Source organism: Phyllopteryx taeniolatus, chromosome 4, assembly GCF_024500385.1.
Source record: "Phyllopteryx taeniolatus isolate TA_2022b chromosome 4, UOR_Ptae_1.2, whole genome shotgun sequence".
Lineage (NCBI taxonomy): Eukaryota > Metazoa > Chordata > Actinopteri > Syngnathiformes > Syngnathidae > Phyllopteryx > Phyllopteryx taeniolatus.
Genome location: NC_084505.1, coordinates 14,254,754 through 14,282,544, shown reverse-complemented (window position 1 = coordinate 14,282,544; position 27,791 = coordinate 14,254,754). Strand labels below are relative to the sequence as shown.

The 27,791-nt window shown below is 41.5% G+C and overlaps 1 protein-coding gene across 2 annotated transcripts; it reads right to left on the bottom strand.

Moving 5' to 3' along the window:
• On the bottom strand, positions 1–27,621 carry ccdc85al (coiled-coil domain containing 85A, like). Of its 2 annotated transcripts, XM_061769766.1 has the most exons (4): positions 26,878–27,615; positions 24,081–25,164; positions 8,142–8,199; positions 1–1,382 (listed from the first exon to the last, which is right to left on the bottom strand). In XM_061769766.1, exons 1-4 carry the CDS (start codon positions 27,121–27,123, stop codon positions 1,364–1,366), a joined length of 1,407 nt encoding a protein of 468 aa, XP_061625750.1. In that variant the 5' UTR covers positions 27,124–27,615; the 3' UTR covers positions 1–1,363. The 2 variants fall into 2 exon arrangements, with proteins under 2 accessions (XP_061625750.1, XP_061625749.1); XM_061769765.1 differs by lacking the exons at positions 1–1,382; positions 8,142–8,199 and adding an exon at positions 15,515–18,212 and having other exon boundaries at positions 26,878–27,621.
• Between the last annotated feature and the right edge of the window lie 170 nt (positions 27,622–27,791).

The following is a 27,791-nucleotide window of genomic DNA, read 5'->3' as shown; positions in this document are numbered from 1 at the left end:
AAATCTGTTTATTATTTGATATATATCCTGTACATCTTGATATATTAGTTCTAATACTTGGAAGTCAAAAATAATGGTCATAATATAGTCATATATATTGATATATAGAAAACTAATCCAATAATCTATATTTACCTGGACTTTGTTTTCTTGTAAAAAAAAGAAAAAAAAGAAAATAAAACATTGTAGCTTCAATCTAGGCGCTTTATCAGAAATTTTTAATACAAAATAAAATGACACATGGACATTGCATATTATAGAACTACAACATCTTTCAGCAGCTATAATGATCATATTGGTTTAAGACACAGGAAAATATGTTTTTTCTTAGCGAGAATATCTAGATTTTTTTTCCCCAACAGGTTAAGTTTAAAGGTAAGTTGAAACAGATGGCTTTAACAAGAAAGGTATAGTGATGGTAGGGTTGGATTTGACATCGGTAGACTGAACATCAGATTGCACGTCCTAATTTCACACTTTGAAAATGAATGAAAGTTGAAGAGTCGGGGGACTGTGAAACCAAAGACCTTCAAAAGTTAAAGAATACGGGATGATGAATGATGTGCTTCTCCACCAACGAGCTATATTTGTAAACAGATGGAAGGCAACACTCACACAAGCCTGTTCTTGTGAGAATTTAGCACGATTTTGCACATAAAGTTTTGCTTTGTAATTATAATAATAATAAAGCTGACATTTTGGCAGTTACTTGACAAAGTTTGTTTTAGATTTTCTGTTTATGTGTAATGAAAGAAATCCAAAGCCCCACCATTGCTTTAAAATTATTCTAAAATTACAGAAAAATTAAGCATGTCAAACTGCCATGTCATGTAACGTGTTGCATCAAGACTAGCTTTGTTATTTATTTTTTTAGTGTGTCACTGGAGTTGTTTATCCAACCACATGGAGGTTACACAGGCACAGTGATGTTCATGTTGCAGGAAAACAGTCCAGTTTGGACACCTAGCGTGGAATTTTTGTACAATTTTCTATTAAATTCTCATTGCACACAGCAAACTACACAGCAGAGTCCTTTAAATCTCCCAGCATGCATCCATCTCTGTGAATTCTCTGCGGGAGATAGCCATATCACAATTGGCAAGGAGAGACCTCCATGTATCTGCAGCATAGTTTTATAAACACAACTAATTGCTCTCCTCAAAGCGCTCAACAGAGTAGTAGAGATGAAAACATGAAGGCAGGTTGTTTTCATGCGCTGAAGACATGAATGAGGCCATGGACAGACAGCAGACCATCTGGTGCCTTGGACCATGGTGCCACAGAATGTTTGTGGCTATCAAGACCATGGACACAAAAAGGCTCTACCTCTGTGATTCTGAGGAGCCAGGCTGTGGCAGCGAGGTCAAGATGAGGCATCAAAGCTGGACCATAATTGAAGAGGAAAGAAAGAAAGATTTATTATTTAACTAATATACATAGGAAATAGTTCACTGTATACAGCATTCCCATTGTAGCAAAGCATTTAAATAGCTTAATGAATTATACATTTGCAGATTGTGTAAGATTCCCTATAAATAATTGTTAACTATTCAGGGTGTACCCCGCCTCCCGCCCGAAGATAGCTGGGATAGGCTCCAGCAGCCCGTGACCCTAGTGAGGATAAGCGGTAAAGAAAATGGATGGATGATTTAGTTTAACAGTGCACAATAATCAAGGCTCATGGGGCCTGCGATTTTTTTACACCGACACTTGACAGTTCATAACTAATATCATAGCTGTACATATGTATGCTTGAGGTACAATGGGTATTTTACTTTATTTATTACTTTATGCACTTTATTAGGCACACTTGCAAGATCCAAAAATAAACAAGTAGTGTATGGGGTGCCGTTTGTAAAGCAGCTCACACTGAAAATAACACCAACATTTTGGCACATTTGCTTCAAACAGTGTTTAAAAACACAGGAGTGAATTTGCAAGAGTCACTTTTCTGCACATTAAGAACAATAATTGTCAAATTTATAGTTTAAGTCAAATATTAAACGTTACACCTAATTCTCAAATCTAAATGCTAATCTTAAATCTTAAATATATGTATATAAATGTTAAATGTAAAATTCTTAAAACTAAAAGATAAATCTATCTATATATATTTAAATCTAAATATTAAAACTAAATGTGAAATATATATTTAAATATAATTATTAAATATAAATGCTAAATCTAAATTTCTCAGCTCAAACTAAATATCCATCCATCCATTTTCTGAGCCGCTTCTCCTCACAAGGGTCGCAGGAGTGCTGGAGCCAATCCCAGCTATCATCGGGCAGGAGGCGGGGTACACCCTGAACTGGTTGCCAGCCAATTGCAGGGCAAACGTATAAACAAACAACCATTCATATTCACACCTACAGGGAATTTAGAGTCTTCAATTAACCTACCATGCATGTTTTTGGGATGTGGGAGGAAACGGGGAGAACATGCAAACTCCACACAACCTAAATATTTAGCTAATATGCAAATCCACACAGCCAAGAAATAGAAGTCAAAATAAAACCTGTGTGTGGTGTCAAACAACATATAACAAACGGAAATGGACCCTTGAACAGATGATTACTAACTAAAACACGCCAGTTAGGGAAACTTTACTTGACGAGTACTTTGAGTGTTTAGTATCACTTTTATGAAGAAGTGCCGCTTCGCCACAGCTCTGCAATGGCTTGTGCTTCTCCCTCCGGAAATCCTCGCTGGCTGAGACCTCAGCTCAAGTAAGCGAGCTAGCTAGCTAACACAGCCACCGGCATCTGCCGCAGTGCCTTTGCCATCGGCCGCCGTCCACCTTCAGCGCTGGACAACCGAAGCAGAAAGCAGCCATTCGTGTGGACGTCGCGGAAGCCGGGAGCGCAAGGAAGGAAGGGGGTGGCGGTGGATGGGCGCTTCGTGCTGCAATGCCCGGGTGAAAAAGAGAACCACAGCAACAGTTCTTTTTTGCCTCCCCTCACCCCCTTTGCCACTTGTTTTTCCAAATCCACCTCCAAGGCTGACGTCCTCGCTCTTGCGGCTGGCGAGCAAGCACTCTGAGGCGGGCAGGCCATTGGGAAGCACCGGTCTCTGGTTAGTTCTCTTTTCTTCCCCCTGCTTCCCCGGCTCCCAGCCTGCGACTTCGACGCGACACTTCTTCAGAAAAGTCACACTAAACACTCAAACTACTCGTCAAGTAAAGTTTACATAACTGTTTTTTTTATTTTAGGAAGTGATCATATATTTCCAAGGGTCACTTTCCCTGTATAAGATGTTTTTTTATTTGATTTTATTATGTTGTTATTTGACGCTACAAATAGAGCTTTTATTTTGGTACTTCCATAGATTTGCATATGAACTAAATATTTAGTTGACCTGAAACATTTAGATTTAGTATTTAACATTTATATATAATTTTAACTTTATATTATTATATTACATTTATATTTAAAATGAAAATATATATTTAACATTTAGTTTTAATATTTATATTAAAATTTTAGATTTATATTTAGATATAGATTTAACATTTATGTATAATTAACATTTAGTTTTAAGATGTATATTTAAATTTACATTTAACAATTATATATTTTACATTTATATATATATATATTTAACATTTAGATTTAAGATTTATATTTAGATATATATTTATCATTCAAATATATATTTAACATTTAGATTTGCGATAGTAGTACACCATATAAATGGCAACCACAATGATGAACATAATAGATTAATACCACTCTGACAGTGTTAGTCATAACTGAACATCATTACCTTTATATTTGTTTAATTAATATACTGTGGCTTTTATTGTTGTGGTTGGTGAGGCTCCAACCTTTTGCACTCTAAGAGCTACCTTTGACCAAATGAAAGTGTACATGTCTTGTTGTATATGACTGCAAGTCAGCCTTCATCACCTGCATTTAAGCCTGCCAGTTCCAAGACTCCACTGCCAGAGTATTAAAGTTCACCTGTGGTAAACCGTCTCTCTCTCTCGTAAGCTACGCCAGTCCTTGCAATATTTATGATCTACATGTTCTTCCTTGTCCTCAGTGCTCCTTCCGTGTTCCCCGCCTTGCTGACCTTTTCCACCATGCTATCAAGCCATCCACTTGCTCACGGGAGTACTGGAGCCTATCCCAGCTATCTTCGGGCGAGAGGCGGGGTACACCCTGAACTGGTCGCCAGCCAATAGCAGGGCACATGCAAACAAACAACCATTCACGCACACATTCACACCTACGGGCAATTTAGTGTCTTCAATCAACAACCACGCATGTTGTTGGGATGTGGGAGGAAACCGGAGTGCCCGGAGAAAACCCACGCAGGCACGGGGAGAACATGCAAACTCCACACAGGTGGGGCCGGGATTTGAACCCCGGTCCTCAGAACTGTGAGGCAGATGTGCTAATCACACGTTCGATGTGCTGATCACACGTTCACCGTGCCGCCTCAATAAACCATTCTCCACAAAACTTCTTCAGCCTCCGCCTGCTTCTGGGTCCAGTTCAAATCGCATCGTGACAGAATACTACCATGGACCCAGCAACCCCGGAGGCGTTAAGACAAGCACTCACCGTCCAAGGCGCCCATATAGGAAGACAGGATAAAACTCTCCAGGAGATTATGGAATCTGTGACCACTTTCACGCAACAAGTTTCCCTACTTTCTTCAAAATTGCAATCCGACCACCCTCCCATAAGTACTCCTTCCGAGACCGCAGCCTCCCATCCATACTACTACTCTGGGGACCTAGATGCATACAGTCAATTCCTCCTCAATTCCTCCTCAATTGCTTCCTGGTATTCAATCTCCTGCTGTTAAGTTACCCCACCGAACAATATAAAATGGCATACGTAACTAACCTCATACGTGGAAAAGCAGCGAAATGGGCAACCGCATTATGGCACAACTCTTCCCCGGTACTCGGGTCTTTCACTGCCTTTTCTGTTGAACTCAGGAAAGTTTTTGATCACCCCGTTCAGGGCAGGGAAGCCACCCGATGCCTCCTCACGCTTACTCAGGGCTCTAGTTCCGTAGCCTTGCAACTCTATAGAATTTAAGATACTTGCGAGTGAATGCAGGTGGGGATGACGCGGCGTTGAGGGGAATTTCTTTTCAACGGGCTTTCAGAACGGCTCAAACATGAGCTTCCCGCCCGGGAAGAGCCCTCCTCCCTCAAGGAACTTATCTCTTTGTCCATCCGTTTGGACATCCGGTTGCGGGAAAGAGCACGTGAGAAGGTGCTTAGACCGTGTAAAGTAGTATCCCCCATGAGCACTGCGCCAGCAGCTCCTCACCCGCCTTCTGAACCTCCGACCGCCTCCTTGTCACCCCCCATTGCGCCAGATGAGCCCATGCAACTCAGCAACACTAGGTTAGACCTCCAGGAACATCAGCGACTGTGCATTTATTGTGCCAAATCTGGCCATTTCATTTCCACATGCCCCTTGAGACCCAAAAGACCAGGCTCACCACGACCCGAGAGCACCGTGGGGAGCCAAACTACCACTTCCCCAAGCTCTCCCTCCCGTATCTATTCTCCGTTCCCACATGTATTCTTGGTCCCATTCACAACACACCCGTTATTGCCCTCATTGACTCCTGCGCAGATGATAATTTTAGTCATGAGGGATTGGCACGTCAGCTCCAACTCTCTCGTGAACCACTCCAGTCACCCAAAAAATGTACTGCCCTGGATTGGCGACTCATCCCCCCTGTCACCCACCAAAAAGCTCAGTTTACTTTACTCATCTCAGGAAACTCCCGTGAGGACATTTTGTTATACGTTATACCTTCCCCTGAGACCCCGTTACTCCTCGGAATTACTTGGCTAAAAAGCACAACCCTCCCATAGACTGGACCCACCTTGCGATCGCTGGGTGGAGTCCTCAATGCCATTCACACTGTCTGCTTTCCGCCATGCCACCCTACAGCAAACCTCAACCACCTTTCACACTAGTCGACCTCTCCCGAGTGCTGGAAGAGTATCATGACCTTTCCCCAGTTTTCAGTAAGGATCTTGCCATTTTTCTACCCCCTTCTTTGTTGAAGAATAGACACCACTCTCCAACCCTGCATCGACTACCGAGTACTTAATTACATCACTGTTAAGAACAAACACTACCCCTCATTGACCCTTCTTTTGAACCCCTCTGTGACGCCCAGATATTTACCAAATTGGACCTACGCAATGCCTATCATCTTATCTGTATCAGAGAAGGGGACGAAAACCGCTTTCAATACCCCCCTCGGACACTTCGAATACCTGGTCATGCCGTTCGAATTAACCAACACCCCAGCAGTCTTCCAAATTCTCATTAATGACGCTGAACCGGTTTGTTTTTGTTTTGATTCCTTGTTTTTTCCAAGTGTGTCCATTATGTACCCCTTCCCAAGTTGCTCTCTGCTTTTGAAACCGCTAACCTCATAGTACTCCACATATTCAGATTTCATGGCATTCCGATGGATATTGTCTCAGACCGTGGTCCTCAGTTCTCCTCCCAGCTCTGGAAGGAGTTCTCCAAGGCAGTGGGCGCAGCAGCCAGTCTGTCTTCTGGCTACCAATCCAACGGCCAGACGGCGCGGGAAAACCAAAGCCTGGAATCTGCTCTTCGCTGTGTTGCCGCTCGCAATCCCGCCTCCTGGAGCACCTTCCTTCCATGGGTGGAATATGCCCATAACTCACTCACCAGGTCCGCCATAGGTATATCTCCATTTATGGCCCGTTATGGTTTCCAACCTCCTTTGTTCAAGGAACAGGAGCATACGGTGATGTTTCTCACTGTGAGAGAGCACTTTCAACGTGTCCAGTCCATATGGAAGGACGTCAGGGCGGCCTTAACCCGGTCCGCTGAGAGAAATAAACGGCTTGCGGACATTCGTCACTTCCATACGCCTGAGTACAAGGTGGGTCAGAAGGTTTGGCTTTCCTCCCGTGACCTCCCACTCCAGACTGAATCCTGCAAACTCACTCTGCGCTTTATTGGTCCCTTCCCCATCACCAGAATCATCAATCCCACATCAGTCCAACTTAAACTTCAACAATCTCTCAAAATCCATCCGCTGTTCCATGTGTCACTGCTCAAGCCAGTCTCCACCTGCGCTCTTAAATAAATAAAAATAGGTGTCAAGAGGAACAAATGACATGAATAGCATGACAAAAAAAGATGTATTTTTTTTATTTATGTTTTTTTTTTTTGTGACTGATCCTTCTGCTCCTGCCTGCATCAACCCTGCACCAGAGAGCTGAGCATTCCAGGGTGAAAAAAAGTTTGGGGACTGCTGCCCAATTGTACTGCACCAAATCAGCTGATCACGCGGTCCAGTACTGTAAGTGAGGTCGAAAAAAAAGAGCACCAAGCAACAACCTCTGGTGCTCTTTTGAGAACCAGACCAATTTTTTGATGTGCATCCCTGGATATAATTGTTTGTGTGGTATTAGTTTAATTATTTGTTTGTTTATTCTTGTAATTTGAACTCTTCGTCTAGACCACAATTTTTGACCAATTTATTTATACATTGAAGAAATTCCCAAGGGTTCACATACTTTTTACTCCCACTGTATGAAGTGAGAGAACAAGAATGTGTAAAACATGGCTGTAATTATACATGGTCAAGCGTGCATGCTTTCCTGTGACATGAGGGGCCAGAGGGGCTGTTAAGCCTTTGAGGGAGGGTATGCCTTTTTGTCTTGCACTTCTTAAATATTAACACAGCCATCTCACCCTAACCCTTACCCCTCTGGGGTCTGATTGAAAATGTAGAATATTGCACACAGGGACAAGATACTGTCACCTCAAACTGTGTTTTCATGCTGTGATTATACCTGTGCAAAACAGTGTTGGAGTATATAAACCAAATTAATTTAACAACACTAGCACAAACATTTTAAGAGATCAGCCCATGATTAATTAGAATTATTCCAGTCGGCTACGTCCATTTTAGTACTGCCAGGCCTAGAAGTTCACTCTGAATAGTTTTGAAAAAAGCAGCTGAAAGAACACTTCATAATGGCATCTAATTACAGGATTATGGACCCTTGGAGAAAAGAACAGACAGTGACCTTCATTTGCCATTCTTCTTCTTCTTCTTCTCTGATTAATGCAAAAGACATTATAAAGAAGGGGAACAAGGTGCAAAGTTCTTACCTGTCCCATAGCTTGACATTTCTGCAGTTGTTGGTGCAGCAGCCTGCTGATATCAAAGCTGGGATAAAAGAAAAGGGAAAGAAGAGAGCAAAGGGAACGAGAAGGGAGAAGTGACAGAAGGAAAAAAGAGGGTTTATGAGTGTTGCCTTGATATGGGAGTACTGCCTCATTAATCTAATGATTTAGATATGACGTGTACTTGGAGTGCCATAAAAAGCAAAATGCCTCATGAATAAAACACATCAATGTTGTGCTACCCGTTTGCATCAGGGGAAACAAAGTGTGTAAAGGGATATACTTTTGATGTGTTTGTTACAGAACATGACAAATATAATTAAGATATGAGGCCAAATTGAACCAATTGTTGTGACATTTTGGGAAATACCTTTCTTTGCTGTTTCACCAAGAACAGATGATTGTCTTTCGTGTCTAAGCATCACATGGCTCAAACTGGGAGATGATTTAGTTAGTTCAAAGCAACTAATTCTGTCTGTAATTCTGTCCATCACATCAGATATTTATTTATTTTGTGCACAAACTGAAATGCTAAAATCACAGTTAAAAGGCTTAAGTTTGGAGTGTGGGATTCTTAATTAAGTCATACCAGCATTACAGGGAGCAAATCATGAAGTGCATCTTCAAAAGTCGATGCACGCACAGACGCAAACACACACACACACACGAATACCATCTCAGTTTGAAGTTGCAATCAGATATCCTGTTAGTAATAATGTATCCATGTGGAACAGGAAGTCTGGGATGTACTTGGCTGCACTCTATGGAGGAAATGGGCTAAAGAAATTGCAATAAAAAGTAAGCCAACTTGTAAAACTAACATACAGTTGGCAGATTATTTCCTGTCTCCTACCTCACTGGCCAATTCCTATTTGATCATTTTACCTATATTTGATCATGTATGAGTGTAGTTGTGTAGCACTGTATGTGTGTAGTTATGCACTTTCATAACTGGTACAACCCGTGACCCTAGTGAGGATAAGCGGTGAAAGAAAATGGATGGATGGATTGATGGATTACATAACTGTTGTTGTTTTTTTTTTTAATAACATACTTTTATCACACCCATTTTATAGGGCTGAACTTGGTTTGGGCAAGAGGGGAATATACTGCAAGTCCTAGCTTAAAAAAAACTCCCTCTTTTCCATGGTTTGCCCTTCAAGAAAAAAATATTTTATTCTCTCTCACTCACTCTCTCTCTCTCTCGCTCTCTCTCTCTCTAAAATGGTATACTCCCCGTCTTTAATCATGTTTTCAGCACACTTCCTCTCCTTGGTTCGCTAACGTCTCCCATTAAAGATTCATAGCACTCTTGTGACCGCATAGTTTGCCAGATTCCTCAAGCCACCTTCAATTCGTTGCCTGCACCTTTCCGTCCGTCTGTTCATCTTCGGAGGGGCAAAGAAATGCACCGTGAGATATAAAAACTCCTTCAAATGGTCAGAAGCCTGCGGGTATTTTTATTTGGAGGTCAGTGTGTGTGAAGGACTGATTTTATGAATAGGCAAGGTGGTTTTATTTGTAAAGCATACACCATTGTTCAACATACTGAGAAAAATAATATACAGACATAAAATATTAAGAAGAAAATATATATTTTATATTAATACGATAAATCTAAAGCTGGTTGGAAAGCTGCTTCATCCTAGTGCACACTTAACTGCAGTCAAAATCAACTGTACATAAAATAGGTGCGGTCTGTTTTTGTACAATGCATATTGCAGAGTAGAACGATGCCTGAACACGGTCTGGTGGATCAATAAAGCAATCCCAACAATGATATCAATGCTCTTACTATGAATAACTGAAGCTTATGAATGACGGTAGACATCAGCATTCATTTATGCTTGTATTTGTCCCTATTTGATTTATGGAATAGTTACATAAAAGATTAATAAATGTACATGTTCAACATTTATCATCTGCTCAGAGCAGATGGTAAATATACACATAAATAAAGAAACACAATTTTAAATAAATAAATATAAATAAAGTTTCCAAAAATGTTCAGACAGTGACCTTCACAGGGTTCAATTTCCATGGTAATGTAGTGTTGGACAAAAAAAAAATCAAGTGGAACACGTTTAATTATCGTTACAGGATACAGATTTAAAAACAAAAAACAAAAAAAACCACAAAAATCAGGTAGCAATAGACCATACTGTTAAATAGAAAATGATTTGTGCTTGTGTTAGTTAGCAAGTGAAAGGATAATGAATTGATCAAATCTGTAACTTCAATCAGAATAACACCAAAATATAAATAAATCCTATAAATCAACCCCTCACCATAGTTTCATAGAAATTGGTTGAGATTAAGGGGCTTTTTCCATGGAAACGTTTTTAATGGATGAAAACGTTCTCTTTTTGGCGACAGTCAAAGTGGCGAATATTGCTCCCATGCAGCTAAATGGACCTGGGGCCTCATGTACAAAGACTTGTGTGAATTTCCTCCTAAAACACGGCGTTGACGTAGAACCAAAAAAGAAGTGGTCAGACATTAAGGTGGATCTGAAGCGGAGGACAGCTGCCCACGGCCCAAGTATGGCCAAAAAAAGGCGGAAGAACCGGCGCAGAGGGCCTCACCCTGTTCGAGGATAGAATCGCTGCGATCATGGGTGACGCTGCTCTCTCAGGGGTGATGGGAGGACATGTGGCTGACTATGATCACCCCACACGGTTAATACCATGTATTTTTAGAACTCATAACGAATGTGTTCATACAGTAACCTACACACAGGCCCTGTGAGATAAAGGTTCATGCGTAAATGTTGTATGTGTGGTATTTGTAATAAATCTTTTGAATTCAAATAGAAGCACATCAGCATATCAAAGAGGATATCAAAAACTTTGACTCCTTTTTGATTACTCAATTTATTATTTTAATACACAGGAGAGGACACACATTTTCTGTGCAATTTAACCTCACTAGGGTCGTGGGTAGGCTGGCGCCTAATTTATCTTTTTGTGACATTTTGGTTAGGTAGTGTGCCGTGAGATTTTTCTCATATAAATATATACCTTGGGTCAATAAAAGTTGTAATGTGCCTTCACCAACTACTAGCATGGATATTGCAGCTAGCTGTTTTGGAGGTCCATGTGAACAGGGATTACTTTGACATAATGTAGTCTGTGCATGAAACAGTTAAAGTCCCTGTAAAGTGAAAATAAATCTATTGTAGATTTGACTCACCACAGAGAAGAGTGTTGTTAACAAAACTGTAAAATATAAATGAGTTTAAAAAAAAATGCCAAGTACAGTGGAACCTCGGGTTACAAACTTAATTGGTTCCTTGACCCCGTTTGTAACCTGAAACATTCTTACCCGAAGTAATGTTTCCCATTGAAAGGAATAGAAATGCAGTTAATCTGTTCCAGCCCTAAAATTAAACTATACTTACCTTTTGTGTTTGATTCAAAATAAATATATTGCAATAGAGAAATAAGAGAAAACACACTATATTAAAGAAATAAAACACTAAACAAATATGATAACAATTTATTGCTCATTAACTTTAACGAGGGAAGGAAAGGGGAGAAGGACAAGAGCTCCTCATTGAAGAAGAGCCTTCTTCCATAATAACACGGGGAAATTCTGTTTCAGGTGTTTTTTTTTTCTTTTGTCTGTTTCGTTTCAAATTCATTGGTTAATTTTGTGACAACACACCGATCCACTTTTCTTTTTTTCTTCAGAAAAAAAATCAGAAAGTCGGACATCACAATTGTCATTTAATTGCTCTCTTGGGCAATTTACTGCAAATTTGTTTTGATCATTCTTCGTAATGCTTCGCTCAAACTATCACCAGCGAGTGCTTTCTCAGTTTTGTCAGTCTAATAACAAGCAATAAAACAAAAAACAACAAACATACTGTGCCTACCTTAGTTGCATTACGTGACGCACAGTCAATGACGGTTGCACAACGCACAGATCTTTCTGCTAATCTATCTTTAAATCTCTTCCTAACACTGTCTTTAGCAGTTTCCTGTTTTATCATAGGTGCCATTCTGACTGTTAAGCCCTTTCTTTACTTTTTTTTAGAAAACGTTCCACGCGACGATAGCGTACCTCGTTCAGTCTTCATTCATAATGTGGCGGTTGCTGGTCACATCTGATTGGCTGTGCGTATAGGCGGAACGTCCGCCTAGCGAACGCCTCCATTTAGAGCCATTTTGACGCGATTACGCCAACATTGACTGTTTGTTGTTTTAAATAAAAAGACGCTACGGTTTAATAAATTAAATTAATACTATAAATAGTATTTTTTGACAAAAATAAAATTATTTACGGACTTTTTTTTTTACAACGTCAATCAGAAACGCTGTTAGATTTGTGATTGAGTGATCGAGGATCTGGAGGCAGAATGAGATTTTTCATCTGTTTTTTTCAGTCTTTGCACATTTTCAGCAATTGTCTTCAAACATGTCTAATGTATTTAGAAAAAAAATAACCTCTCAGTTCACTTTACAGGTTCTTTAAAAAAACTGAGAAAGCATTTGGGTGGGAGATTTTCTGTTTTTAATAGGTTGACTCTAAATCAATTACACTGATGGGTTTGGCTTTAGTATGTTACTTTTACTAACTATATTGTGGATCTTGAGCCTCAGACCTGACTAAGAGGTAGTCTACTGGCTAATACTGAGTTTACTGTCACCACTCACGTGATTGCAAACTGCTATCTTGTGACAGAACACATACTAACTACACACTAGAATCCCTTTCAGCCAAACTCAATTTGTAATGATAAATGCCCTTTATGGACCAACATACCAGTACTGTATACTGTATGGGGCTTTATCAAAGACAATTACAAAGTGTTTTGTTTTGTTTTTTCGAAACACCCTCGGACAGTTTTAGTGGGTTTAGTTATGGACAGGGTGTCAATGGCAAAGTTTGATTTAATGTGAGAGATGTGTCAAGGGAAAGGGTTTCAGTGTCGGTCAGTGCCCAAGTGTAGAGATAACATGATTACCCCCAGAATAATATGCACCTTAAAACCTCTCTCAGCGAAGCCCTTCTAAATTCCTCTACAAAAAGATACATAGGATTAACTTTGAAGGTGATAGTGCCTCACTGAAGACGCCACTGTTTACTTTGTAGTCAAGTATCATTCCCCAACAACACAGTATGTATATGCTATCATCTAACAATTCATTAAAGACATTCAATAACATTTATGGAAAAGATTTAAACTCAATAGTTTAATGAAAATACTGTAAATAGAGATGAATTAATGGTTGATGAATGACTGGTGACTGATGTAAGCGGATCGTTTGTCAAACTGGGTAATCAAGTTGTTATTGATGTCTACATTAAGTCAGTAAACACATGACGCAGGTCTTTGTGCCACTCATCTCTCAATCCTCTTTTATCTGTCACTCGTCCTCTCTGCTATTGTCTCACTTTACAGGATCAATACGAAGTCATTTCACATGACCATTCTTCTCAGATCTCTGAAAAAAGTATTACATAAATTATTCAGGCGGGCCGGACAGGAAAGCCCATGAAAATGCAGGATAGATCAGTGACCTTTCGTTCAGCTAGAAGTCAGTCAGGCAGACAGACAGTCAGTCAGTCAGTCTGGTGTACAGCCTAGCTGGTAGGAGAGCTACTTGGCTTAACATCCCTTAGTGAGACTATATACAGTATATATATATATATATATATATATATATATATATATATATATATATATATATGTATATATATATATATATATATATATATATATACAGGGTGATTGAAAAAGTAACTCCCTATTTTAAAATATTTATAATTTATTCATACGTTGTAATATTTTTCTCAATTCTTTTGTGTATGTTCCATGATTAAAGGAGCAATTCTATTCTACCAAACCAACGACTACGGAAGAACTTGAAGGGCGAATACGAGAAGTTATGTTTTACATCCCACAAGAGTTCCTTGTGAAATCAGTTAATGCGAATCCCAGGCGGCTTGAAAAACTGGTTGTTAATGCTGGCGCCCATATCAAATTTTAAATAAAACTCCATGCAATACACTTTATTATTATAGTTCAGAAATAAATTACAAGTACTTAAAAATAGGGAGTTACTTTTCAGGCGGCACGGTAGTTGACTGATTAGAGCGTCAGCCTCACAGTTCTGAGGACCCGGGTTCAATCCCTGGTCCCGCCTGTGTGGAGTTTGCATGTTCTCCCCGTGCCTGCGTGGGTTTTCTCCGGGCACTCCGGTTTCCTCCCACATCCCAAAAACATGCATTAATTGGAGACTCTAAATTTCCCGTAGGTGTGAATGTGAGTGCGAATGGTTGTTTGTTTGTATGTGCCCTGCGATTCGCTGGCAACCAGTTCAGGGTTTACCCCGCCTCCTGCCCGATGACAGCTGGGATAGGCTCCAGCACGCCCGCGACCCTAGTGAGGAGAAGCGGCTCAGAAAATGGATGGATGGATGGAGTTACTTTTCAATTACCCTGGATATAAAAAAAAGCTCAACTGGGAAAAAGAAGGATTTAAAATTAACGGCGCTTATATGAGCCATCTTCATTTTGCAGATGACATAATTTTATTCTCCTACGATGCTGAACAACAACAGCGTCATATTCAGGAATTAGACTTAGAAAGCCGTCACTCAGGTCTCAAAATGAACAAAAACAAAACGAAGGTCATGTTCAATCGTTACTGTCCACAAAAAGATGTCAAAATGGACGGCTATGTCCTAGGCGCCATCGACAACTACATCTATTTAGGCCAACTTGTAACAATGGATGGAAATACAAGCACTGAAGTTAAATGTCGCATAAAGCTTGCCTAGCACACTTAGTGTTATATTCAAGAACAATCTTCCCATTTGCTTCAAAAGAAAAAATGTCGATCAGTGTATTTTACCAGTCCTCGAGTACGGTAGTGACTACAAATGCCAATGTTATACGAAGGCTCCGTGTAACTCAAAGGAACATGGAACGGCAAACATTGAAAATCAGCATTCACGACAAGAAAAGATGCAGTTGGATAAGACAGCAGACGCGAGTTACCGATGTCATTCAAAAAATAAAAAGCCTTTAATGGAAATGGGCTGGGCACGTTGCCCGAAGAGCTGACAAAAGGTGGACCACAGAAACTATCAACTGGATACCACGGGGCACAAAGCGACTACGGCGAAGACCTAAAAGTAGATGGATAGATGAAATTATTAAACACACCGGAATACACTGGCAACAAATTGCAAACTGCCGTAGTAGTTGGAAACTTGAAGAAGAGGCCTTCATCCTGCTGCTGCTGATGATATATAAATATATATATATATATATATATATATATATATATATATATATATATAACTGTAATATTCACTCAGTTGATGAAAATGGATGTGAGACCTAAGGCTAATTCAACTAAATGGAAATATTTGTCACACAAAATCAAAAGAACATTATCCTCTTATAATAGTGTTTACTTTTCTGTGTTGTCTCACTGTGAGGAAAATGTAGACTGTTGAGAGAAGAGCATGAAGCTCACTGAAGTAGAGCTGGATAATTGGAGCCCTGTTGGCTGATCAAGCCTGAGAACACTGTGTATGTTTTGCTTGTGTGGTTCTTTTGCCTTTGTGTTTTTATGGAAGCATGCAAACATACACCCATCTTAAAAGACAACACCTTATTTTGCAACTGTGTCCACTCTTTTACACAAAATATTCTAACCATTTTAATGTGGTTTATAGTTTGGTGTGAATAATATCTACAATTAGTTGCGATGCTTGTAATGCAGTATGTGTGTCCTTTATGATATACCTCTATAAGATGTATTCTTTAACAAGACATGAAGCAAACTGGACATGAAAATTAAATACTTTGTGAGATTTATCAAGAGAAGCATCACAAAAGCCTGCATAATCACATGTGTTTTCAAGCTCTACATTTACAACCAACTTCTACGTGTCTATGTTGTCAGTTATACTGTATTGGCAGAATATTTAAGCAAACCTTTGCAAGATAAACTACTGTTTTCCGATTTTAATATGTGAGCAACCGACACAACTCGATGGTAATGAATCAAACATCAACAGGGCTTGCCATGGGGAAGGTGAAGAGTGCATACTCTACTACATCCATCCATCCATCCATCCATTTTCTGAGCCGCTTACCCTCACTAGGGTCGCGGGAGTATTGGAGCCTATCCCAGCTATCTTCGGGCAGGAGGCGGGGTACACCCTAAACTGATTGCCAGCCAATCGCAGGGCACACATAAAAAAATAACCATTCACACTCACATTCACACCTTCGGGCAATTTAGAGTCTTCAATCAACCTACCACGCATGTTTTTGGGATGTGGGAGGAAACCGGAATGCATTGTTTTAGTATTTATGTTAAGTTTAAATGCACTTGGCTACATAACAATGTATAGAAATATCACGAATTTAACCTTGCAATGATCTTCAGGTTAAATTAGGTGCGGGCAGCATGGAATCATGCACCTGTTGCACAAATATAAAACATACTATAATAATGTAGTAATAGGGGGTGTTTCGAAGACGAAAAAGAGGTCGAAAGCAGGTTCTTAGGCAGAAAGAGAGGAGAAAAGCACAGAGTCTAAAACTGAATTTGGGGACTTTTGAATGTTGGGACTATGACAGGAAAAGCTCAGGAGTTGGTTGACATGATGATTACGAGAAAGTTGGTATATTGTGTGTCCAGGAGAGCAGGTGGAAAGGCAGTAAGGCGAGAAGCTTAGTGGCAGGGTTCAATAAATTTACTATGGTGTAAAGAAAAGGAGTAGAGGTTATTTTCAATGAAGAGTTAGCTAAGAATGTCTTGGAGTTGAAAATAGTGTCAGATCGAGTGATGAGGCTGAAACTTAAAATTGAGGGTGTTATGTGTAATGTAATTAGTGGCTATGCCCCATAGGAAGGATGTGACCTAGAGGTGAAAGAGAAATTCTGGAAGGAGCAAGACAAAGTAGTACTGAGCATCCCAGACAGAGAGAGTCATGATTGGTGCAGACTGTAATGGAAATGTTGGTGAAGGAAACAGGGGATGAAGAAGTGATGTTTGGCATCCAGGAAAGGAACTTGGAGGAACAGATGGTGGTAGACTTTGCAAAAAAAGATGGAAATGGCTGTAGTGAACACTATCTTCCAGGAGAGGCAGGAACATAGGGTGACCTACAAGAGCGCCGATAGACGCACAGGTGGAATAACATTTTACGCAAACGATGTAATCTGAAGGAGGTTACTGACTGTAAGGTAGTAGTAGGGGAGCGTGTGGCTAGACAGGGAAAGAATACTTTGAGGAGTTGATAAATGAGGAAAACGAGAGAGAAGGAAGAGTAGAAGAGGAAAGTCTGGTGGACTAGGAAGTAGCAATGATTAGTAAGGGGGAATTTAGAAAAGTACTAAAGGGGATGAAAAATATAAAGGCAATTGGTCCTGATGATATACCTGTGAAGGTATTGAAGCATCTGGGAGAGGTGGCTGCGAGGTTTTTGACCAGCTTGTTCAACAGAATTCTAGCAGGTGAGAAGATGCCTGAGGAATGGAGGAAAGGCGTGCTGGTACCAATTTTTAAGAACAACAGTGATGTGCAGAGCTGTAGGAGCTATAGAGAAATAAAGTTGATGAGCCACACAATGAGTTATGGGAAAGAGTAGTGGAGGCTAGACTCAGGACAGAAGTGAGTATTTGCGAGCAACTGTATGGTTTCAAGCCTAGAAAGAGTACCACAGATGTATTATTTGTCTTAAGGGTGTTGATGGAGAAGTACAGAGAAGGTCAGAAGGAGCTACATTGTGTCTTTGTAGATCTTGAGAAAGCCTATGACAGAGTACCCAGAGAGGAACTGTGGTACTGCATCCGGAAGTCTGGAGTGCCAGAGAAATATGTTAGAATAGTACAGGACATGTATGAGGGCAGCACAACAGTGGTGAGGTGTGCTCTAGGTGTGACAGAGGAGTTTAATGTCGAGGTGGGACTGCATCAGGGATCAGCCCTGAGCCACTTCCTTTTTGCAGTGGTGATGGATAGGCTGACAGATGAGGTTAGACTGGACTCCCCATGGACCATGATGTTCGCAGATGACATTGTGATCTGCAGTGAAAGCAGGGAACAGGTGGAGAAACAGTTAGAAAGGTGGAGGCATGCACTCGAAAGGAGAGAAATGAAGATTATCTGAAGTAACACAGAATATATGTGCATGAATGAGAGGGGTGGAGGGGGAAGAGTGAAGCGACAGGGAGAAGAGATAGCAAGGGTGGAGGACTTTAAATACTTAGGGTCAATGGTCCAGAGCAATGGTGAGTGTGGTAAGGAAGTGAAGAAACGGGTCCAAGCAGGTTGGAATGGGTGGAAGAAAGGTGTCAGGTGCGTTATGTGACAGAAGAGTCTCTGCTAGGATAAAGAGCAAAGGCTGTGGTGAGGCCAGCCATGATGTATGGATTAGAGATAGTGGCAGGAAAGATAAGACAGGAAGCAGAGTTGGAGGTGGCGGAAATGAAGATGTTGAGGTTCTCTCTGGGAGTGACCAGGTTGGATAGGATTAGAAATGAGCTCATCAGAGGGACAGCCAAAGTTAGATGTTTTGGAGACAAAGTTAGCGAGAGCAGATGTCAATGGTTTGGACACATCCAGAGGGGAGAGAATGAATATATTGGTAGAAGGATGATGAGGATGGAGCTGCAAGGCAAGAGAGCTCGAGGAAGATCAAAGAGAAGGTTGATAGATGTAGTGAAGGAAGACATGAGGGCGGCTAGTGTTAGGAGGATGCAGGAGATGGAAAAGGATGACACGCTGTGGCGACCCCTAACAGGACAAGCTGAAAGGAAAAAAGAAGAATGTAATAATTGGGCACCATAGTGTAATAGTGGTTACCACATCTGCCTCACAGTTGACAGCCATTTCAACAGCATACGTTAGGTTAATTGAAGACATGAAACTGTTCATTGGTGTGAAGGTTTGTTTGCCTAAATGTGCCTTGCGATTCATGCAACCAATCCATGGTGTACTTGGCCTCTCACCCAAAGTCAGCTGGGATCAGCTCCAGCTCAACCTCCATCACCTTAATGAAGACAAGTCATATACAGTAGATGGATGGATGAATGGATGGATGGCTTTTTATGTCCGTATGTCATGATTTATAGCTTAAAACTAAATGCCACCATGCATACTGTGCATAATGGGATCGTCCCCCCACTCCAGTTCCACTTCTCCTTCAGTCATCATCCGATCAGGTTATACCACCAGACTGACAGCTCACAGGATGGCACTCAATTTCAACTCAACGAAACGTGACATGTACACAAATACAGTTACTGCTGGTGACTTTAGCACGGACAGACAGTTTCCCTCCAGCCCAGTCGTGCTCCTGCTAAGTGACAGCTATGTCTAAACTTCCAGTTAATTACCTGGCCTTGCAAGCTAATTTCCTTTCAGCTCACTGAGCCATTCCCAAATGGCACTGTCTAAAAAGCACAAAGACCCTTCTCCAGTCCACTGGGTTTTCGTGTATATTGGATGACTGGGGTTACTGTGGAACATTTGTCACATACCTCAGGGGTTTGTGCTGGAGTGATGCTAGTACGTGGCAAACTGCCGCTGCTTGCTAACTCACAGCTACTATAGTCAGAATATTTGGAAGCATCCTTCCATTCTTAATGAGTTCATGAATTATGAATTGGTTGTTTCTTTTCAATTTTATTCTCGCATCAAATCTTTACAGTCCAAGGGGATGCTGAGACACTGTGCTGCACACACTAAGTCTCAAAATATTTATTTTTACGTTCTTGACTATATCTGCAAAACTCAATATTCCCACTATCCACCATGATTATTATTTAGCTTAAAAAAAAAAATCCTGATTAGTTTTCTTGCTAGGGATGTCAACCCCTTTGATTCCAGTTGACATTGCTTTTGTCTGAATTACTATTTACCACACAGCAAAGAAGAAGTGTGATGTTGTACCATCCAGAAAGTGGATTAAAGAGACGAAGCTAGCTGCATGTTGATTTAAAATGACAATGATCTGCATCTGAAGTAGTTAACAAAATGCCTAATCATACACTCCTTGGCTAATAGCTGCTTTAATGGCTTACGGGCAAGGTTGTTGGGGATAATTAATCTCAGGTGTGATTACAAATTCAAATGCCAAGATACCAGTTAAAAGTGACATTTAGATCGACATCCACCTTGAAAAGCTAAGATCGCGCGTTAGTGCACGCAAAGGGAGTATGCACTTAAAAAGAGAAATGACATGCAGCAAACTGCATGGAGATGTGTTTTAAATGGAGGCCTATGCAATAGGAACACAATTTTTCTGTGCCTAAATGAGCCAATCTACACAATATCATGCTATTGTTGCTAGTTCACAGCATTGTGAACAGCAAGGCTGACAAAATAGCTGTCCAGATGAGACTTTCTGCTAATAATGCTAATCCATTAGAGTTACAGCAGCCAAATGCTTCCCAAAATTCTTTCAGACAAGCAGCTGTGACAAACATTTGGGTTTCTTCATGAGTCACTACGGATGCGCTCCACAATTTATCGGGGAGGCTTTTCATCCAACAAGTAGAGAGGAAGTGGACAGAGTAGAGCGGGAAGAAGAAAGAAATAAGTGAAGACGGCAGAAAGATGGTTGAGAGGGGGCTGGGTTGGTGGTGGGAAATAGCCAGTAATCCACTCAAATACATATTCAATCCTCTTTTCCTGGCTCAGCCTGCCAATCAGTACATCCTCCAGCATCCTCCAGAAAGAGTACTTTGTAATCATTTTTTTTCTCTATCTAACAGCTGTTTTTAACACTGCAGACCAATTAGGATGGAAGGAAGACAGAGAAACACAGGGAGAGAAAACCTTAAAGCTTGCAAACAGGGTGAACTTTAACTCAGACCAGAAGCAATTATTTTATTTTACAGCACATTTAACAAGTTTAAAAATAATACTGCAACTATCATATTACTTCATCAAGGCACAATAATCTTAATTTGGATAAAATATCCTTTATTGAACCACAGAGGTGGTTACAGCAGTATTAAAAGATCATCCATCCATTTTCATCACCGCTTATCCTCACTAGGGTCGCGGGCGAGCTGGAGCCTATTCCAGCTATCTTCGGGTGCTGAGGCGGAGTACACTCTGAACTGGTCGCCAAAGGGCCAAAAACACATTTGTGCATCCCATCAGCATTTACAACAACTAAAAGGCAGGGGTTCTACTTTCTTTCTCACAAACGTTTTTTTGTTTGTTTGTTTTGAAGGGGGGTTTTGCTGGGCCGATCATCTCAGCAGTTTAATTTAATATGCAGAACCTGTGATTGCTGACGCAGAAAACATGGTTAAGTCTCTTCGCTTTTGAAAGAGACCTGCAGTGAAAATGTGCTACAGTTTTTAACCTTTTGGGCAAATTCATGGATGATTATTTATAGTGGGAATAATAATTTTGAATATAAAATTGTATCCCTTTATATTGAGGTGTGTCACTTGTGTTATTTATTTTCTAATATCATACGTTGTTTAATTGTTCATGTTATTTTTGTGCAGTTTTTTATTGTAGTTCTTAAAATAATTACAGGACATGCTCTTGTTTTATTACTTGTACTATGTACTTTTGTAATTATAAAATCCTTATTAATAGAGTGTCTCTCGTGTTCAGATAAGAGAGTAGGATTATCCTTCATGTTTACTAAGAAAAAGTAGCGCTTTTAGTGATTTGGGGGGAATTCCATTCTTTTGGCTGCTAAAACATAATACCGTATGTGTGATAAGCCTCACAAAAGATGCAACAGCAGAGCAGAGGTCAGAGTGTTTCTTTTGTCAGGAATTTAAAAGGCTAAAACCTGTGCTCTGTTGAGTGCCACAAGAACATGAGACTTTCATTTGTCAACAACAACACAGCGACAGAGACAGCTATCTCACAAACACAAGCACGCACACACAAGTTCAGAAAAATTGAAAAAATACTGTGCAAAGAGCTTACGGGATAATCCCAGAAAGTGGAGTGTACGACAACGTCATAGGAATTAAATTCCTTCTTCGTCCAAAAAAAAATTAACATGCAAGGATGGGTCAGGGGATGACACACAGACACGACAACAATTAATAGATGGATGTAACAAAATGTAACTTGTTTAAATTATTTATTGTCTGTTGAATTGTTGCTTTATCCTTTACATAAAAAACAACAATTAGCAGTTAAGTGAACATCTAGGGGTAGTTCATTCATAATTTATTCTCAGAGCGTTTAAGTCAGGGCTGTATGTCATGATCTAAGTGAAAATATTATGGTCTGCTGTCTTTGTCAGGCCAGTGGCAAGAGAGCAGTCCGAGAGGGGTCCTGCTCTGAGTCGATAAGCCACCATAGTGACCGACAAGTAGTAACCATATGACTTTAACTCATCTACTGTAATGACTAACTCATGCTAGCAGGCTTAATGATGTCCATATGGACCTGGATAAACACTATTTGGTGCACATTTTTCTCTCTGAGTTCGATTCACTGTTTTACCAGTTGGCAATTCACCAGACCTGAAAGCCAGTCGTACCCTCTGCAATTACGTTTTACAGTTAAGAAGTCGACCTAATATGACAAAGCCCTTTGCAAACATATTAGTTCAAGAACAATATCTCATGATATAGTGTTAGGAAAGGAGCCACCAACATGGTGCCTGCGGGAAACCAGGTCACCCCAAGGAACACATGAGTAGCCCGTGGGCCTGTTCTAAAAATGGCTCACCTGTTATGATTTTTTTTGTGTATGTTGCTATTATTCTTTTCTTTTTTTTTAAATACCACCACTTACCAGTGAGCTGCATCTTAATTCTTTTGTTGCTATTCTTTAAATTACACATCAATAGGTGTAAATGTAGAAATGACAATATTCTTTAACAAACCTAGTATCATTCAAACGTCAGTATTGTGTGCATGACCAAATCATTGGAGACAAGCAATGGGACAACAATGATGAAATGATTTACCACCAAATATTTTGAGCAAATTTGTTATTTCAAAAGTGTGTTTCAAACTGGTAGGGCATTGCATTCATCAGTACCCAAGTAGTAGCTCTCAGTTTCAAAAAGCTTGGTGACCCCTGCTTTAGGGATGCACTTCTGCCACAACCAAAAGAAGAAACAGAAAGACAACCCAAATGAAAAGTTGGGTGTCTTTACAATAATCCTTTGCAAACTGGAGAGATGGCAAAATGACAAGAGGAGAAATGTTTACTACTGTACTAAACAACCATCTCTGACGCAAAATAGTTCAAAATGGATACAGAGCAATTTAAGCTTTTAATGTTAAAACATAAGGGCACACAAAAAATGTAAAGATAATGGTAAGAATAGAAACAGCAGATCTTTCCCACCAAAGAACTACATTTCCTACTGTGTAAATTAAATTGTATTTATTTATAGTGAGAGTATAGACAACTCGTCTCCAGCTGACCTCCTCTGCACATCTCTAATTGGGCTGCCAAACAGATAACTGCAGATCAATTAAGTTTATAGAAATCATAATCCATTAGATTGTGTATGTTAAGCACATACTGTATCATAAAATATTAAATTATATTGTGTTTGGGCGGACTGTTTGTCTTTTCTCTGCAGTTTGTATTGCAAAGACAAGCACACATTTCACCTTGAGACGACCTTTAGTGTCTGCCAGCTCTGTGCCACTCAGCAAAGACCCCAATTCCCCCCCGCCCCCTCCCACACACACACACACCCGACTCCAGAAATCATTATCAGTCACTGTGGGGTATTTTAACAGCGGCCAACTTGGTAGGCTATTTTTGATATTCCTCCCACAATCTGATACCCTAAAATTGCACCATGGGTAAGAGCTTTGCACGTTTGTGGTCACAGTACTTGTAACATTTGGTCTCATTCACAAACCATTAAGAAGAAATCTGTTCCTAAATCACACTTACGCATTACATTCAGAGGATTCATTCGCATGCATATGAACGTACCATTCATCCCGTTGTAGATGCTCCGGTGATGTGGTGACAACTCGTCTCCAGCTGACCTCCTCTGCGCATCTCTAATTGGGCTGCCAAACTTCCCATGGTCAGGACTCAGACTGTATTGGTGCCTATGAGTCTCAGGACTGCCCCCTTGAACTATACAACCTTTTTCAACATGCTCACTTGTCCCTAAATGTGCATGACGAGGCTCAGGGCTCTCACAAGCAGTACTGCTAATACTGCTCCTGTGGTGCTTCTGAAAGAGGTCGCCGCTGCCACCCTGGCCCAGGTAGTGCTGCCTCTGGCCTAAAAGAAGGTCAGAGCTGTAGTGCTTTGGGTGCTGCTCTGGACTACTTCGTCCCACGTTCCTTCCATATTTCTCTGGGCTCAAGCCTCGCATGACCCGGCTGTGGTCAGGCACTGATATGGAACCGCAACGTGGTCGACAGAGTTGGGGCAAAGTGTACGGGTACTCCAAACTTGTACTCCGGTTGCGCCCGGCCGGGTGTTCGGGGCTTGACGCCTCCCTGTCTGCTATTCCTCCTCCTATGGCACTGATGCTGCTACATCTAGGTTTATGCGCCAGCTCAGGACTCCCTTTTTCCCTGCCATTTCCAACACCGCCCACTCCGACAGTCAGGTGAGTTTGCTTATGCTGATGGTGATCTGAGCTGTCAGCACTCCCTGCGCTAGAGGTGCTGCTCCCATCCCCAACATCCCTCATTAGGAGCCCCTGCCCAGGAACCAGCAGCAAACTGTTCTGGCTGTCTATGGAGTTTCGGGACCCCACGCCCATTCCAACACTCCCGCCAGTTCCTCCACCTCCACTTACTATTCCTTTGTCCTCATCCAGGAGGAGACAGAGCTCTTTCAGCTCCAAGTTCTCACGGATGACCTCCTCCTGTCGAAACTCTAATTCCTTGAGTTTTTGGAGATAGAGGGTCACCTCTTTGCGCATAATGCTTGAGCTGTAACGGCCCAGACGCTGCCACTCCCTGGAAACACGCTTTCCTTTTTGGCGGTCATCGTCCAGGAAGCAGCACAAGTCTCGCAGTTCACGGTTGTCTTCCTGCAGTTTCTGATTGATGTCCTGACAGGGAGAAATACAAACATGAGAGGAACACAGATTCATTGGCATGACCTTTGGCCCAAGGACTGGCAGCATTGTTAATGCTAATCAGAGACAGAAGACTTTATAAAAGTGTTTGTGTTTTGAACCATCCATCCATCCATTTTCTGAGCCGCTTATCCTCACAAGGGTCACGGGGGTGCTGGAGCTTATCCCAGCTATCATCGGGCAGGAGGCGGGGTACACCCTGAACTGGGTGCCAGCCAATCGGAGGGCACATACAAAAAAACAACCATCCGTACTCACATTCACACCTACGGGCAATTTAGAGACTTCAATTAACCTACCAGGCATGTTTTTGGGGGGGATCTGGGAGGAAACCGGAGTGTCCGGAGAAAACCCACGCAGGCACGGGGAGAACATGCAAACTCCACACAGGCGGGACGGGGATTGAACCCCAGTCCTCAGAACTGTGAGGCAGACGCTCGAACCAGTCTTCCACCATGCCGCTTGTGTTTTGATATAATATTAAATAATTTTTCAGTGTCACAGTACAGTGCTGCAGTGATTTTCTATTTAATTCCATTGCTTTGCTCCCTAATATTTTAACCACTGCATGCAATCATATTCAAATGAAACCCTAATTCTTTCTTTCTTCCTCAACATTGCACTGACTCAGTGTGTGGCATTCCTTATACATAGCACAGAAGGAGCCACACCCTGAGGAAAAACTATATGATGGGGCAACTTATAACCTTAGTGGCATTCCCTTAAACTTAACCCTCTCACCTCTGGCAAAGATTCCCCTTCATTCTACTTGGTGCGAAAAAAATAACTCTCCTCAAGCCACCCTCTTCTGCTCTCTCGCTCTCTTGCTTTCCTATAGCCTCCAGTTCTTTCCATTGTAATTAGGCAGCTCGGATGGGTGGGGAGGTGACAAGGTCTCCTAGAAAGGCAAACGATTCCCATGTGATGCTACCCCAGGCAAGTTTTCTGCTTCAACTGTAAACAATGTGAAATTGTGCCAATTTTTTAACAATCTAAGCAAGACACGCTATTTTTACAAAACTTTCGCGAACATACAAAAGAAACACAAAGTGGAGACAGGTTCTGTTACTCTATACAAAACATCCATCCATCCATTTTCCGTACCGCTTATCCTCACTCGGGTCACGGGCGTGCTGGAACATCTAATGTGTAAATAAAATATCCATCAATTTTCTACACTGCTTATCCCCATTAGGGTCGTGGGTGAACTGGAGTCTATCCCATTCACACTCACACACAATTTAGAGTCTTCAGTGAACCCGACATGCATGTTTTTGGAATGAGGGAGGAAGCTGGAGTTTCCAGTGACAGCACAGGAAGAGCATGCAAACTCCACACAGGACGGCCAGAGCCCGGATTCTAACCCCCGACCTCAGAACTGTGAGGCATGTGTGCTAACCACTCGGTCACCATGCTCCCCTCAATAAAATGGACAGTACAAAATAGTTCTTGACTGACAAGCCATAGGGTGAGTATAACTAAATAAAGGTATGTGCACTTGGGACCATTTGTACCATCTGAATCATAACCTTATACAGGCCCACAGAATGGCACTAGCAACTTCAGGATAACGTAGAGTCTGACACCATATTTGCCCATCACGCCCACTACTGTGCGCGCAGTCAGGTGTGCTCCAACGCTATGCAGCTACATGACCCTATCCCTCACGAATGCTCGCCCCCTCACCTTCAGCCCCCTGATCTCGTTCAAGTGCAACTGTAAACTGCGGTTGACCTCTCGGATGAGATTTCCGTGGTCCAGAATCACGCTCATCTTGTCGGCCTCGGAGCGTCTCAGCCGCCTCACCAGGTCCTCCTTGGTCCATTTGAGCAGTTCCTCATCGGACAAGCCGGAGATGTCGTCCGCCGGACTGTCGGTCTTGGCTATTGACAGCTGCACCTGAGGCTGGGGCGGTGGAGTTGCTTTCTCCATTGGCACAAAGGGCGGAAAATACTCAGAGGGTCGTTGGGAGTTTCTAGTTGCATCCGCTCTCCGACTGACTCGTGGTTAAAGGTTATCGTCTAAAGATCCGTGGCATAATTTGTCAACGCCGCTTTTGCTCTCGACATGTCTGCTCACTCTGCGGGCGCAACAGCTGACGATGCCGGCTGAGTGCTGGGAGGATGCTCTGCCGTCACTGCAACATCCGCACGGACGAGGTGGCTGGGCTTCGTGCTAACGGAAGCCTCTCTTCCTTTCTGCTTTGTTAACCAAGCTACAGTTCGTGAGTACGTGAAGAATAGTCGGTGAACCTTCAGCTCACACAATGAGAGTCGGGGAGTAGGTTCTTTGGTCAACGTCAGTGCTCTCTCTCTCTCTCTCTCTCTCTCTCTCTCTTTTCTCTCGCTCTCTCTCACTCATTCACTTCGGGGGTCTGGCCAAGTATCATGAAAAATAGAGAGTAGCGCAGCGTCATCTAGTGTCCCCTTTACACTAGATACAGAAGGGACTACTCAAAAAAATAAACCAGCACTCACTGTAAAAGAGTCGACGATTTCCTTAAACTGCAACAGCAATGTGCAAAAATAATTTCTTTTGCAAGAATAACGATAAAGTGCAACAACATAACTTCAAAAATAAACTACGTTACTCCAAATGTT

Excerpts from the sequence above, each read along its gene's own strand:
- ccdc85al (XM_061769765.1), bottom strand. The coding sequence starts at position 27,123 with ATGGAGAAAGCAACTCCACCGCCCCAGCCTCAGGTGCAGCTGTCAATA. Across the intron at positions 25,165-26,877 it reads ACGAGATCAGGGGGCTGAAG|GACATCAATCAGAAACTGCA; the intron begins GTGAGGGGGCGA and ends TCTCCCTGTCAG. Across the intron at positions 18,213-24,080 it reads CATCTACAACGGGATGAATG|ATCACAATGTCATCTGCGAA; the intron begins GTACGTTCATAT and ends CTTTCACTGCAG.